At 44.0% G+C, this 16,195-nt stretch overlaps 1 protein-coding gene across 12 annotated transcripts in view; it reads left to right on the plus strand.

The window, feature by feature from the left end:
- The window catches only part of CAMK2G (calcium/calmodulin dependent protein kinase II gamma), a 120,070-nt gene that overhangs the window by 69,023 nt on the left and 34,852 nt on the right, over window positions 1–16,195 (plus strand). For all 12 annotated transcript variants that reach the window (XR_007507155.1, XM_049809500.1, XM_049809499.1 and 9 more), the window contains exons 6-12: window positions 2,472–2,544; window positions 5,675–5,777; window positions 6,657–6,740; window positions 7,611–7,705; window positions 10,366–10,488; window positions 12,775–12,858; window positions 13,520–13,562. Coding sequence is in view for 11 of the 12 variants with exons in the window: in XM_049809500.1 (XP_049665457.1) it covers window positions 2,472–2,544; window positions 5,675–5,777; window positions 6,657–6,740; window positions 7,611–7,705; window positions 10,366–10,488; window positions 12,775–12,858; window positions 13,520–13,562 (605 nt within the window). In the remaining variant the exon portion in view is untranslated. The remainder of the gene's footprint in view (window positions 1–2,471; window positions 2,545–5,674; window positions 5,778–6,656; window positions 6,741–7,610; window positions 7,706–10,365; window positions 10,489–12,774; window positions 12,859–13,519; window positions 13,563–16,195) is intronic.

The raw sequence follows: 16,195 nt of genomic DNA on the forward strand, positions 1-16,195 counted from the left end.
TGTCCTGTGGCTGTGACAGCACTGCCTGCTTGGTTTCTGCCTTCTAGTAGGGATTCTAGTGATGTGCCATTGCTGTTGGGCAGATCCACAAAATTTGCCTGTTTTGAAGGCTATGTTCCTGTGGAAGCTCTCTCTGTGAGCCAGTTTTCTCACTGTGTGCAGTGAGAAAAGGCACAATATGTGAGAGCAACCTTTGTATTTTAATATTAAAAAGATTTAGAGTTATGCCCTTCTTTTTCTGAGTGTCCCCCCTCTCTCCCATGCATGAACTTCCTGAAGTGGCCTGTGCTTGTTCCTTTGCTGTTTGTACAGGGTGGGTGTTTTGTGCAGCGGTAGCTGAGGGTGTTCTCTGACCCATCCGTTTGCTGGACATGTAGCATTTGGAATCAAACCTGGGATTAGGCAGCTCCTGTTCTGCTTTAGCATGTCCTGGCAGCGGCCCAGTGGTGACACTTCACCCCTGCTTATTCTGCACCCATGTTCTTATCCCATCCTAACCCTTGCTGGAGCAGTAATTCGGGGAGCCATGAGAGAAGGGAGTAGTGGGTGCTGCTGCAGGATGAGCTTGGTAGGCAGTACTGTGAGGAAGATCATACTGAGTGCAAGGAAGCAAAGAGTATGACTTGGTGTGTTAGTGTAGGTACTGTTGTGGAGTCTGTGGGCGCTTATTTGCTTTCCCTGTGGTACGCTTACAGTCTTTGTCATCTGGGCATTATACAGTGCTTTCAAACGAGGCATTGCACCTTGCGCTCTGCCATGCGCCATCTGCTGATGGGGAAGGCCAGTGGGCCCGTCATCTCTGATGGCGCTTCTGGTAGAGAGGTCTGACAGCCCTGTAGATGTTTTCAGTGGGGTGTATAGATGTTGTAGGCACAGCATCTCTGACAGATACATGGTCGCTCAAGCTATTCTGCCTTGAAGTTGGGAAGTTTTGAGGTTATCAATCATCATCCTTCCCCCTGTCCCTCTTGCCAATGCCTGTTCCCTGAAATGGTCAAGAGCTGGCAGTGACCAACACTGCTCAGGAAAATAATGACAGGGTTAAGGGAAAAGGAGAACTGTCTATTGCTCTGTGAGCCTTCTTCAGGGTGCTCAGCCCTCTGACTGTCAACCGGCCAGGTCTCGCAGTGCCCACCAGATGACAGAGTGAAACTCCTCCCTTTCTCTCCCCATGCCGAGCTGAATTCCAGAGCAGGCTGGGAGAGCGAGGTCTGTGCCAATCCGCCGCGCTTGGCTCGCCTGGGACACCTCACACTTTTGCCATTTTTGGCCAGAAAATCTCTCTTGCTCAGACTCAGCTCTGTTCTAATTATACATTTTTGTTTTGGGAGCGGGGAGATATTCATAGACTCCGACCCTGAGCATTGTACTGCCAGCTCCGGCGGGGTGGTGGTAGCGAATACACAGTGCTGCACCTCCTCTCCTATTCCTTCCCTCGCCATCTTCCCATCTTTTCCAATAGCCAATTTCCTTTCCCTCAAATATTTCACTTATTTAAAATTTGTTCCCCTGAGATTTGTAGAACTTGGTGAGCTGACTGACTGATCCTGCAATGAGGACACAGACCCATCTGAGTTGCCCTCATGTGGGTGCTTACTGCCCAACCATAGTTGTCAAAATCCCTACTCCATTCCACATTCACCAGTGGGAGCTGAGTAAACGTTTAGTGGAAGAGATGTTTTCAACCAGAAATCTCACCCGTGGGTGTGTTGTGCTGTTCTTATGCAATAGGTGTAAACATCTTGCTTTTGCCCCCTGTGGTTACAGCAGTGAGAGTGGCAGAGAAAGGGTTTTCTGTGAGCTGGGGGAGTGCAGCACACTGCACTTAACAGGGAATGAGCCTGCTTCTCAGATCACTAACTCCTTAAGTGGGATCTGTACTTAAAAGGCACCCAGCAAGCGGGTGTGTGCGCACATTGTGTATGTAAAGTGCTTGAGATGCTGCTCTGAAAGCTTTGCAAGCTGGCAGGCGCCCAGGAGTCATCATCCTGAATTTGCAGGGGGATGCTGCTGCTGCTCTCTAAAAGTTTATTCTTTGCTTGGGACTAGCCCAGCTGAATGTTTCCTGGAGTGATTGGGTCTTGCCTGCCCAATCTTGGCTGCCATTTGCAGATACTCGGGTGCCGCAGTTCTCCTGTGTGGGGTGGGCACTGTTGGCTGAAGGAACAAGTGAGATGCTTAGTGTGATGGGGAGGAAAGGAAGGAGGTGATGGGAGACAGGAGAGAGGCTTTGTGGTCCTGCTATAGATAGGATGTTTAGCATCCTGTTGCTGAGGGGGGTGGGGGTGTCCAGCTGTGACAGTACTGAGCTGTGGCAACCAGTGGGCATGATGAAGGAATTCAGCCTGGGGTCTTGAACTTGCCCTGGTACAAATATAAAAGTTAGGGAAATAGTTCTGGGATGAGATGAGATGCCAAGTGTGTGTGTGCGTGTGTGCATAACTCTGTGTGTCTCTCCCTTTATCTTGCAGCCACTGTATTCATCAGATACTGGAGAGTGTGAATCACATTCACCAGCACGATATCGTGCACAGGGACTTGAAGGTAATATTTCCTCTGTGCCACAGAGGCTGAGGAGAGCAGCCAGGGGATCGTTGGAAGAGGCAAGACAGGAATACTGTGTCGCCAGCTGGCAGGGTTGTGTGGGTTTTTTTTAACTTGAACTGGGCTTGGAGGTTCCTGAAGCACAAATTCGCTCCTTCAGAATTTTCTAGAGGGTGTGCTGAACTCCTGAGGAAGTTTTCAGTCTTCATGAACCTTGCCAGCTCTCAGCCTCTCTGAGGCAGCTCCAGGATGGAGTAGTTGTGAACCTTGGAGTGCAATAGGCTTTCAGAGAAACTTGGGTAGGATTCATTATAATGAAGGACGCTTTCTAGTCTGCCATTGAAGAGATCTCTAGAGACCTGGGGCAATCTCTGTTCAATCTGCCAGGATGAGTTTGTCTGCATAAAGCATGTATATTTTTATTCTTCACTGTTGCCGAACACATGCCACTGGGCTAGGGCAGAGATGCATGAGAATTTTTTGTGTAATTTCTTTCTTCTCTCATTAGTAGAAGTGCTTTTAATCTAGACCCAAAACTGCTGGCTAGTTAAACACTGGGTGAATCAACCATTTGCCGCATTATAACACATTTATAGACCCAGAGCCCCCATGGTGTAGTTACTTAAACTCCCTTCCCACGCAGTGCCAGCTGTACTGGGAGCTCGGCAGGCTCCAGAATGAAGAGGTTTGTGCGGGAAGGTCTGCCTGCCCTGCAGCCTTCTCTGTCTAAAGTGGGAATGGTGATGGCCACCAGTGGTCCAGTTAAATTAATGCAGGATGACACCTGCTACTAATGTTGGTTTTGGTTTGTTATACAATGCGTAAGGGGAAAAGTACAAAAATATTTTGCAGAGAGCAAGGTAAAAGTATGTTGCAAGCTCAGTGGCAGTGTTCCCCTAGTGTTTTGATCTAGTGGACAGCTGTTAACCCTTAGTGTTTCTGGCAAACTCCTGTGCAACACTTTTGGCTGCCTGATTCAGAGCACTCTGAAAAGATGCAAGTGATCTACTATGGAATGGCTGCTCTGGATTAGAGCTGACACCTACTCTTGAGAAAGCAGACTACAAGAGGTACTACTGCCCCAAATTAGGGCCTCTATGAAAATCAGTAGTTTTTCCAGTACAGGATGTTTTAAGTTTTCCTTTGCATCCTGTGTTCAGATATAATCTGTTTGCTTCTCAAGTTTTGTTTGTGTGAAAATTGTGAACTTGTTAGAATTTATCAGCTGCTAGACACTGCCCACTGCAGTTAATGTGTTTCTTCTGTTACTTGCTCTGATTCACTGAAACTCTCCAGGCCTGAGGAGTAGCTGGTCCTTTTAGCAATAAAAGATCCTGTGCTCTTTATTTAATAATTAGCTCCTTGCCAAAAGCTTGCCCTTCAGGATCAGTGTGTAATAACTGCAGAGCTTGTTTCAAGTGAAGCTTTGTCTTTTGCAACTCCCTCTCATAAGCCTGTCTTTTGGCTGACATGTTCTTAAAGAACTTAAAATGTTGGGCTGCCTATAGGGACCATAAGAAATTAGGGAATGCATTTACATCCTTACCAAAAAGTATGTGAAACCTGAGACAACCCATATGTTGGCACACATGCACATGGATAAGTACCATTAGCCTTAAGGTGTTTGTAGCTGTATTTTAGAAGCAAACAGTGCTTAGCTAGCACAAGCCGGGCCTAAATTTCACTGTTTCTTAGTCAAGCCAAGCCCAGGTATGATCTGAAGTTGGGAGGGATTTTCAGAAGACTTCATTGGTCTTCTGCCTTAGGGACTTGTTTACACTGGTGAATTTTCATCAGTGTAGCTTGATTAACACAATCTTTTCCACTTCCCATATAGTGAAAAGCCAGTGGCATCCAAATGTATTGAGACCCAGTTCCCTTTCCTTCCGTGCTGCTTATGGCAAGGACTGTGATGGGCAAGGCTGTTCTCCCTTCATTAAAGCAGAAGCAAGGCACATGCCCAGTACTTTAAGGCAGGTGAATGAGCAAAGCATCATGTTCCTGTCAGGCAGAACAGGGATAGAGGCTTGCTGTGGGATGGAACTGGTGAGCAGGCTGCAAAAAAGACCTTCATCGGGTTTTTGAAACCGAGACAATCTCCTGTTTCTGTATTTCCAGGCTTCCATCTTGCTTAGTTAAAAAATCAAGTTGGTAGGAATTTCACAAATTATCAGAAGGGGGTAGGGTGAGAAATCGCATTTGTCCTGCCTGTCTACAAGTTGGGTTTCCTGCAGAGCTGTAATAGCCACCACCTTAAAGGCTTTGGGGTTTTGAAGGGTCCCATGTAACTAGCTGCTCTGGTGCTTCAGAGGAAGCTGCTGACTCTGTCTGGCTTTTGGAGTTGTGATAAGCCTTCTGCTGAAGCTGTCTGCTGGAACACAACAGAATTATGATTCGAGTGAGATTCATGTGAGGTGGAAATGTGAGGGGCAAAAGTCTGCCTCTCTTTCCTGGCACATGGGGGAAGTGACATGGCTCCTTATGGTATAGGTGTCGGCGGCAGTAGCAAGAGAGCATATTTTACGCGGCTGTACATATGTAGCATGAAAAAACAGCTTACAAGAACACTCACTGCTGTGCTGCTTATGCCAATTTGAGGCTGAGGCTTTTTCTGTAAGGGATGAAAGCTACTGCCTATCCAGATGATGCCTTCCTGCATTACGGTGCTGTATTTGGCAGCCCTTATTAGCATCATATTTACTTTTCCAGTGCCTTGGGGACTGTGTAATGTTCATGGGGAGAAACATCACTGCAGATTGTATCTACTGCATTTTTCCCCCTTTTCCTCTCCCCCTGATTACTGTCTGCGGGGGTGACAGAAACAAATTTTGGGTTCTGTGCTGCAGGAACTGTACTGCCAGTGCCCTCTGGTGTCAGCATGTAACGTATGGGCTGGGTTAGGAGAGGCTCTGTCTCCCACAGAGGATTTGTGTTAGACTTGAGGATTTTCTGCCACTCTAGGTCGAAGCTGTTTGTTGCTGTTGCTCTGCTGTCACCTCAGCAGCTTTAGTACATGCCTGCTAAGTTCAGTCAGTAGATTGAATTTAATGATGTGAATGCTGAGGTAGGAGACTTTAATGAGGATGTCAAGTCTTTCATTCTTACCCCCTCTTTTCTTTCTTCTCCCCAGCCTGAGAATTTACTACTGGCAAGTAAATGTAAGGGTGCTGCTGTCAAACTGGCTGACTTCGGACTGGCTATAGAAGTCCAGGGAGAGCAGCAGGCCTGGTTTGGTAAGAGTGTTTGAGCTTTCCCACTTTTGCTCCCCCCTTTCCTGGTGGCTGGTTGAGTTGCACCTGCCCTTTCTCAGGTCTTCCAGCACGCTTGTGTGTATTTGGCATTGCTGCTTCCTTTCCAAGCATCACAGCCTCTGGGTCATTGGGCATGGGGCTAGGTGCAATCAAGGAAAGAATATGATAAATAAAGACAGAAAAAATGGCTATGTATTTCTCTGTTTTTCTTCTCGGTTTACAGTAGATGCTAGTGTGAGAGACGAATGCAGCTGCTAAGTTTAGACCCTGATCTGAACTTTCCTACTGCTCAGGAGTGTAGACATCTGGAATTTTGTTTGGTCATTTTACAGAAATGCATTTGACCTAGCCTTCCTCAGGCACATTTGGATCTGCCCTTATCTTTGTTTAGCTAAAACATAATTAGAAATAAGACCTTCTCAGTCTAAACATCAGCTCTGAGATTCTGCAGCACTGCAGAGATTCTAGAGAGATGGCTGCTTTCTCCTGGTCTGCCCATGCCATTTGGCAATCGGATGTGTCCCATCTGTGTCTTGTGTTTTCAAACTCCAAGCCATTTTATATATAACAATGATATAAGGCCTGGCATATGAGTTTGTGCCCAGCTGGTTGACATGGTCCCTCTTTCTTTTCTATTTTTCTTGCAATACATAGACACTTGATCCCATCTGATTTTCTTTTTTTTTTTTTTTCTTTTTTCTCTTTCTGTTGGTTTACCAAGAGGTAGCTCTAGCAAATATGAGATGAAGGGTGGGAAATGGCTTTTCGAATTTGTTGGTTACCACTAGTGGATTTTGTGTTATGGCAAGATCTCTTGTGCTTGGGTACTGCAAGTACTTCATGTCATCCATTTCCTGGCAGGGTTTGCTGGCACTCCAGGCTACCTCTCCCCTGAAGTCTTAAGGAAAGATCCTTATGGAAAACCAGTGGATATATGGGCCTGTGGTAAGATTCTGTCAAAACGTTTTACACTTAAACAACACCATTTCATGTAGAAGAGCAATTCCTTGAAACCTATTGCTGGGAGGGTGCGCAGTGCTCCTTCTTATTGGGTGGAGAGGTGAAGGCACACTTGAAGATAAGCACCTTGTGTAGATGGAGTTAATATTGGAGCCTGAACTCATTTGATTCTGGCTGCTAATCCTTTCCTCAGGCCATCAATCAGGTGTTTGAGACTCAAGAGATAGGACCTGGCTATGCTTTGCAGAGTCAGTTGTTTAGATAACTGTAGCAATTTCCTATTACACTATGTAAAAGATGAAATACTGAAGAGAGCTGATTTTTTTAAAAGGAAAAAATGAAGTGTACATGTATCTGGGACTGATAAGTTTAAAGATGTATGATATCAGTGTTGCCTGACATGGACTAAATGGTTCTCTGCAGGCCAGGAGTGTTAGCTTTGTCAGTGTCATTTTTGTCCCAAGACCATGCACAGTAAGTATCTAAAAACATAGTTCTTCCTAAAAAGTCCCTTGCTGCCCAGCAACCCCAGGGGATGTGGCTTCATTTTATTCTGAGAGAGCTGGGAGTTGTGGCTCACTAGCAATCATAGCCAGAAGAGGGTAGAAGGAACTCATGCACCTTGTTCTAGCTCCTGGTAGCTGGTGTTAAGAGCTGAACATGAAGTGCCAGGGAAAGGTTCAAAAGAGGAGAGGTTTGTGCTATCCTTTTCTACCTCAGAAGGCTAAATATGATGGCAAATGAAGATATAGAGCAATCATTGCCTTGGGGACTGTCCAGAGGGAAGGAAGAGGGGCTGAAGGAATAATTGGCGTATTAGCCTAACCATAGTATATCTGTGTCTCTCCCTCCCAGGAGTGATTCTGTACATATTACTAGTGGGGTACCCTCCCTTTTGGGATGAAGATCAGCACAAACTCTATCAGCAGATCAAAGCCGGAGCCTATGACGTAAGGGCACTTTCTTGCTGAGTACCTGCATGGGTGTAGAAGCCATCCAAAACATGGCACTATCATATTTGGTGTCCAGCAGCAGGCCCCAAGCTACTGTGCAAAGTGATGTTGGGCATGCTCATATACCTCCTTGTCTTCACTGCCTGGGATACAGTCCTGTCTGGGGCTACTGAAAGGATATGTGGAAAGCATTGCAGTGGGCACCAAGAGGTTGCTGGTCGTTAGGGAAATGCAGAGCTAGAAATACAAATGGTGGGAAATGGTGTCTTGTAGTGCATTTACCACAAAGTGCTGCAGATGTAGCCAATGTTAACTCTTTCAGAGGAGCAGAGGGAAGGTAGAATGAAGGAGCCTGTCTTTATCAAGGCCTAATTAAAAGTATGGGGCAGCACTGTGTAGAATAATAGCTTAAATTATGGCTTCTGGTCTCCTCAGTGCCATAGTGGAATTTCTTCCAGCCGTGGAAAGCATGGAGCCCAGTGAGAAGACTGAATGGCAGGGGCCTTTGGAGGGGTGGCTTTGTGGTGGGGATCAGCGTGGTGGGTTGGAGGTTCTGATAAAAAGCCAAACAGTTCATGGAACAGTTGTCAAAGCATGGCAAAACGGAGGTGTAAAAGGTGCCTGAGGGAGAGGAATAGCAAGGAGGTTAGTACTGGGGAGCAAAGGTGGTGTGGAATGTGGTTTGCATACCACAGCTTGAATGTTGGACATAAATTCTTCCATGTAAGGAGAGGCTCGGGAGGGAAGAAGGAACTCCTGGAAATCCTAGCTCAAAGCCTGTGGGCATGAATATCAAGAGGAAGTTGGGGAGATCATTTTGTAGGCTGTCTTGTGGTTTGTATTAAAAAAAAAAGAAAAAAAAAGAAAGAAAAAAAAAAGAAGAAAGAAAAAAAAAAAAGGCAAGGGTTCTGCTGGACCCCAGCTACCTCACAGCTTCTGTGCCTGAGACCATGAGAGCAGCTATACTGGTGAGAACAAAGGTCTGCCTAACCCTGTGTCCTGGCTCAGTGGCTTCCTGAGTGAAAGCAAAGTGATGTCTTTGTACTTGATAGCCTTAAATGGACTTGTGTTCTTCTCTTGCCTTCCTGCCTCTCTTGTTCCTGTGTTGCTTGTTCTTATTTGAAGTGGTTTTGCACTAATTATATTGATGAGGATTTTCAAAGCACTTCAGGGGTTAAATATCTAACTCTGTAAGTCATGAGGAGTGAAGTGCCTGATGCCTCCTATCTACCTGTTGGTTTTGAATTCTTACCTATAATGCACAAATTCTAGTAGATTCCTCTCCTGTTTTGCCTGGTAGAAAACAGCTCAAGTTTTACTGGCATACCTGCCCCTACTGTCCTTACCCAAGCATCAAAGGGCCTGTATGCACTGGACTGGTCTGTTGTTCTATCTTGACCATAGAGGAAGTGGCAACGGTGAATTGGACTTTGTGCTGTTGGGTAGGAGTTTTGCGCGGCATTACCATGAATGCTTCAGAGTTCAGGTGGGGGGAAGGTGTCCTGGCTAGAAAGCTCAGTATCGTAACTTTTGAGTAGTGTCTTACAACACTTGCAGAACAAATTGTATAATGCCTTTCTGATGCCTGAGAATGCAGAAATAAAATTATATGCAAATCAGATATGATGGATGTATTTTTATGACCCAACTGAGCAAAGCACAAAATGCAAGAGAAAAGAGATGGGATAATCTTTCTAAATAATGTAGTACTGTAAGGAAATGTTCTCGGGATAGATCAATCTTTCCCTACCCCTTAAAGACAGGGGACTTTATCCCAACAGCACATTTATCTTTGTGTTCTCAAGTTCACCTGTACTTGTACAGTAGATTCATAGGAGGGAGACATACTGCATTTAATCTCAGCATGCTGTCATCTATACCACATGCAAGCATCTGGAGGATGGCATAAATATCTCATCTTTATCATTACTAGAATTATAGGAAAGAGCAGTTACCCCTCATGTATGATCAGCAGATGAAATACTTGAGATTCTTGTCTTTGTTTCCATGCTTCTGTATCCCCATCCACTATTACATCTCTCTTGCTCCCCATGTAATGATTTGTGGTATGGTAGATGCTTGCTAACAACTTGCTGGTGGGTTGCTACACCTAAGTGACTGGTATTGTTCCAGTATATTGTGCTTTAGGGTGGGGAAGGTATACATGATGGGATGTTCTCTGTTAGCGGTTTTCGCTTTCATGAGGTTTTGCTGTAGTTAAGTGTTTGTGATTTTGCATATGCTGTTATAGCTTCTTAGCATGCTGGAGAAAGAGCAAGGTGGGGTAAAAAAGGTAGTGTTTGTGTTTTTCATGTCAGAACTCAGTTAAAAAGTTCTGTGACTTTACTTTTTTGACTACTGAGTGTGAAAGAAATTCAAAGGTCTGAGTGATTCCTAAAAGGCTTTTAAACTGTTAATCTTCCTGCCTGTGTCTGATGAATGGTACAGATGTGTCCTGCTGTCTGGTACCATTCATTTGCTGGATTCTGTAGGATTTTACTTCAGCGTGGGTTTTCACAAAAATTGAGGATTTTGCGAATATGTTGGCCCTTGTATCAAAAGGGCAAAAGCTGGAATTCAGCTTTGTAGGAGGGAGAATGTCTTTCGCTAGTAGAAGGCATTTTCAGTTTATCATCCGTTCCTTCTTCCTCTTTCAGTTCCCATCACCTGAGTGGGACACTGTGACTCCAGAAGCAAAGAATTTGATCAACCAGATGCTGACGATAAACCCAGCAAAGCGCATCACAGCTGACCAGGCTCTCAAACATCCATGGGTCTGCGTAAGTGTTTTCCTCTATTACAGATTGATTTGTGGTTTACCCTGAACTGACACATCAAGAAGACTTAGCTGCAGGGAACTCAGAATATTTTAAATATTTCAAATTGTGATTATTTTTTTTTTTGGAGGCTGGCTTTCAACAATTCAACTTTGTCATGCTGTTGTGCTTTTATTGCCACTGTAGGAAAAAAAAAATAATCCCTTATTCTTTTAGAAGTTTTGTGAATGTCCAGTTTCTGGTTTTCCCCACATCTCCTCTTCCAATCCATATCATCCTAAAATGTCAGATGGAGTTTGGCATCAGACAAAATATTTTAGGATTGTTTTGTTCTTCATCTCTACTTCAGTTTATTGCATTGCATCTTTGCAATGTTGGAACATTTCTGCAGTGCTGCAGCTTAACTGGCTGTAAACTTGAAATCAGTGAAAAATCTTTTGCTGTTCTGTGTATGTAGTCTCTGCCTTACCAGACCCCACATATAAGCATTTTTCATCTTCTGCAAAGTTGGCAAGGAAATCCCAGAATGCAGCTGGGAGTGGACGTAGGGGAGGGCAGCAATGGTGCACTTTTATCTCTGCAAGATGGAATAGTTCCACCTAATGGTGGTGCTAATACCATAGCATGCTTCTGCCTTCTAGTATGTGTCTAGTGTTTTCCTTTGCTCCTTTGTTCTTGAGAAGCTGTGGTGTTTTTTTCCTTGCGCCACAAAACAACAAATTAGCAATTTAAACTTATGTGAACATCTGTGTAACAGGAGTGTAGTGTCTGCTGTGAAGTGATGCGAGTTCCTTGGAAGTCAAAACTTCACACTAGCTGAGACTTTGCATCTCTTTTTTTTCTCCTTGCATACTTGTAATCAACAGCAGTTCCTGTGTATTTAACTTTTGTCCAAATGCCTGTAACCAAAGCTGTATGTATTACAATAGCTCGCTCCCTGTGGCAACATAATGTAGAATGGTTCAAGAGAGGTTTTCCTTCTCTGAGTTATGGGGAGTTCAATTTCACTTCACAGCCATTTCAGCCTCTCACCCAAACTGCCCCCTGTTGAGTCTGTTGTTTCCATTTGCTCTGCAGTCTCTATGTGTGCAACATATGTTTTCTTTCTGGAGAGGTGTTGCTCCTCTGAAGTAAATGTGGTAGGAAATCTTAAAAGTTTATCTGAGACACTGAGTTTCTTAACATCACTGAACTTCTGAAGTACGTGTCCTGACTCTTGTAAGCCCACATTGAACAACTGGACATCACTGTCACTCCTAAGGAGGCTGGATGAACAGTGACTGCCAAAGTTGTTAGAGAACATTTTAGCTATATTCTCCCTACACACTGCCGTGTGTACTGCAGCAGGTCACTAGCTTTGATGACAGGATCAAAGCAGAGACTTCACATGAAACTAGCTGAGTATGAACATGATTTACAGTTCTTTTGGGTATTGCAGATTTTTTTTCCAAGTGGAAGAAGGGTAATGGCGGGTTTGCACATACTGATCTGCCAAGTTAGTAATTCACATGCTGTCCTTGTAAAGGGAATTCAGGCTTGTGGCTCTAGGCAAGAGCAACAGCTACTTTGGCATTAGTCTCTGGTTTCCTTATGCGCTCTAAATGCCTGGCAGCATCAGTTTCTGGTTTCCTCATATGCTTAATGACTGGCAACACTTCTGGGAAGTTCTCATTTTGCCGCTGATGGGATCCCAGTCTACTGTGGGTGACAGGCATGCATCACTGGCTAGAGGTTATGCTCAGGTTTTTGCATTGGTATGGTAGAGCTATATGATCTTTCCTCTTACACACTGAAAATCTGTTTCTGCAAAACTGATGCAAAGATGCTGAGGCCTCTGCTAGTCAAACACTTACATTCAGGGGGTTGCCATGTCCAGGAAGGCTACAGCTCACTAGTATTCACTTACTGCTTGGAATTTCCCCTTAGAGACATAACTAATACAATGTAGATATTTTCTGTAGTGCCTTTAATTCAGTCCCCTGTGGGTATGCTTGTTCGTTTGACTTTGTCTTCTTACTGTCTTTGTCCATTTGTGTGCCTGCAAGACAGGGAGCATTGATTCTCACCTGTACCTCAGTCATAGTTTCTTGGGCACAGTCCTGTAATAGCCAACCTTCACTTAATATGTGTTCTTTAGTTATGAACTCATTACAGTGTTTTGCAGCCATGCAGTGGTGAGAGACTTGGCCATGTCAGCTTTCATGTCATGGTTGTGTGCAAGTGGAGCAAACTCCCCAGACTGAATTAGTTAGGGTATGTTCTTGATCTTTTGCTGTTCCTGTTTTTCAGCAACGATCCACTGTTGCTTCGATGATGCACAGGCAGGAGACTGTGGAATGCTTGAGAAAGTTCAATGCTAGAAGGAAGCTAAAGGTATGTTCTAGTTTGTCTTAAGTTTGTTTTTCATCCTCTGAATTTGAGGTTAATACCTTCCTAGCAACAGTATTTTTTTTATGATTAGCTCACTAACATTAGTGAAGTACTTTATGTGGGCCTCCAGTACAGGGTACTGAAGTAGTGTATTGAGGAGCTAGGTAGTTTCTTTCTCCAAAGCTGTAAGTTTCCCATGCCTCTTCTGCTACATAATCATCCCTTCTATGTTCTGCAATAGAGTTGAAATAGAGCAACTACTTAAATCCTGGGGCTCTTAGTTCTGATCACTGTCTGCCTCCCAGTTAATAGTGTATCAGTTGTCTGTAGCTAGGGCAAAGCCTCTGGCTTGTGCATGAAGCAGCTATCTGCTGTTTGAAAGCTAGGAAGCAACTGTGTCTAAGCATAACTTAGTGCCATTTTAGATTTCCTAGGCTATCCTGCCTGGCCTCTAGCTGCCTCTCTAGAAGGGCACGACTCCGAGCAGTCCCATATCAGGTCTGACAGCCACATGTGGGAATCCTGGATATAACTAGGACTTTCTAGGGTAGCATTGGGATACCTCTGCTTTGGCACCTGACGCACTGTGTTCTCCATGGGTCAGCCCAGCCCCTTTCTGAAGTGAGTGACACTGTCTGTTATCCCTGCTTTCTCTTCCCCACAGGGTGCAATCCTCACAACAATGCTTGTGTCTCGGAATTTTTCAGGTAAGTTCTCATTGTTCCCATACCTTCCTTGGTTTTGTTTTGTGTGAGTGGTTGGGATATTTTAACTATTTGGAGGTTGAGTAGGAAGGGAGAAAACATGCTCACAATTCATCATGGTGCAGTGGTGGTCGCTTTGCCTTGGCTGGCGACCAGTATGAAATAGGAAGTGATTTGTTTGGAGAGGAGCACGTGGCACTGTAGTCTGGTACTAAACAGAAATAAAGTCAGCTGCCACAATCCTCTCAATATACTTTGTTATCAGATTATTTTGGGGAAATTCTACCTGGCATTTGTTAGCTTTCATGTCTGAAACAGGAGTCAAAAACTCTTATTAGGTAGCAGTGATTCCTTTAGACCTGAGGGAGGGACACAGGGCAAGTAATAATATTGGTGAGAATAGAGACAACAGCTATTTGGGTATTGTTTTACTTTGACTCATCAAAAATGGGTCTGAAGCACCTAGCTATTACAGTTTTCCTTCTTGGAGTCTCAGAAGTGGTTTTCATCCTTTTAAGCTGAATAACTGGTAGCCTGGCTCCCACCCAACTGCATTACATAGTGCACTTACTGAAAATGCAAATCTCAACATTGCAAATCAGTGCTTTTTGGAAGATGATTGTCTTGGCTCAGCACATCTAGGTGACGCAGTCTTATCTGTGTTCAGTTCCGTTTGGGTGGAAAACCTCCATTTGCAAGTGCTTTTGGTTTGTGGGATTGTTTGCTTTCTTTGCCGTCTTTGCCATTTTTTTCCCTCTTTTAAAAAGGGTAATCATTGAATGCATGAGTCAAATTTTTATTGCATCTGCCTACAGTTACTTTCAAGTGAAAGTCTGCTATATGGATTATAAGTGATGATGAATGAAATGGAAGTGTATTAATGTCATCTGGCCACGTACTAATGGTGAATACTAATACTTGTATTCTGGGTTATGTTACAATAAACTTTTAATTGGCATGAAAACCCCATCCCAGCATTCAAAGCGCACATTCATGCATACATTCTTTTGTGAAATCAAGGCAGCATTTTTAAATGGTGTATGGTGATTTGAAAAAAAAGTAAAGGATGTGAAATCAAGCTACAAGTAAGGGACAACCCTCAGCAACTTCAGAATGGTTTTTCCTTGGTTCTTGCTTTCAGGTGAACCTGTGCCAATATGTCGGGACTACTTGTGACTACAGCAATTTCTCTTTACTGCATTTCTGATAGTTTGGCCTTAAATGGACAGAATAATTTTCTCCATTGACCTGTCCCAGGATTGTGCTATTACAGGACTTAAAAATTATACATTGTTTTCTGAGAATGGTTCTGAAATAACTGTTTGAGGAGGTATGGCACAACAACATGGTGTTGTGGTTTAACCCCAGCCAGCAACTAAGCATCACACAGCCGCTCACTCACTCCCCCCCCCCCCCCCCCCCCAATCCATCCAGTGGGATGGGGGAGGAAATTGGGGAAAAAAAGTAAAACTCCTGGGTTGAGATAAGAACGGTTTAATAGAACAGAAGAGAAGAAACTAATAATGATAACACTAATAAAATGACAACAGTAGTAATAAAAGGATTGGAATGTACAAATGATGCGCAGGGCAATTGCTCACCACCCGCCGACCGACACCCAGCCAGACCCTGAGCGGCAATTCCCTTCCCCCCCCACTTCCCAGTTCCTAAACTAGATGGGACAGTCCCATGGTATGGAATACACCGTTGGCCGGTTTGGGTCAGGTGCCTTGGTTGTGTCCTGTGCCAACTCCTTGTGCCCTGGCTGGGCATGAGAAGCTGAAAAATCCTTGACTTTAGTCTAAACACTACTGAGCAACAACTGAAAACATCAGTGTTATCAACATTCTTCGCATGCTGAACTCAAAACATAGCACTGTACCAGCTACTAGGAAGACAGTTAGCTCTATCCCAGCTGAAACCAGGACATATGGCTTCTGCAGGACTGTATGAAACTTAACATTTTCTTGGGCTTTCTGCTAGTGTGAACAGTTTTTGATCTGTTCACACAGCTAGTTTTTATTTCACCTAATTGATGATTCTGAAATAGTCAGGGTTTGTTGTGGTTTTTTTTAAACAGCAGTTTTAGAGTCATTTTTAGTCTGCAAATGTTGTCACTTCTAATGAAGCTGCAGAAATGCTTGGGTAAGAAAATCTCCTGTGGCCCAGATTCTGAGTACATGAAATGCCTGAGAGAAGGATTTCTCCTTTAATGATGTGTGTGACCTATACATCCACTTATTCCCTGAGCTAGTATCAAGGAGGAAAAGGCTTGTTCTGTTCATTCTTCTGTCTCAAGGGCTGAAGCTGCTGGATCTGCTTCAGTTAACAGCTGAAGAAAAGGAAATCCTAGGTGACCCATAATGAGTGCAGGGTTCTCAGTATCACTGAGTTCTACTTTGAATATAAGCTGCAATCCCAGGTAATGAGACATGCTAAAAAAATGTCCAGAAACAAATGTTGTGAATTTAGGTGCAAAGCATTTATAGCCTCAGCGGATAGTAGCAATTCCTAATATTTTGATGTGTTTAGAAAGTGGCGAGATCAGCTACTCTTGTTTTCTTTGCAGGACTGTGTGTAATATGAGCTTGACTTTTTTAAATTATTATTATTTTTCAGTTAACTTAGGTTTTTTA

This window comes from Accipiter gentilis, chromosome 9, assembly GCF_929443795.1.
Source record: "Accipiter gentilis chromosome 9, bAccGen1.1, whole genome shotgun sequence".
NCBI lineage: Eukaryota > Metazoa > Chordata > Aves > Accipitriformes > Accipitridae > Astur > Astur gentilis.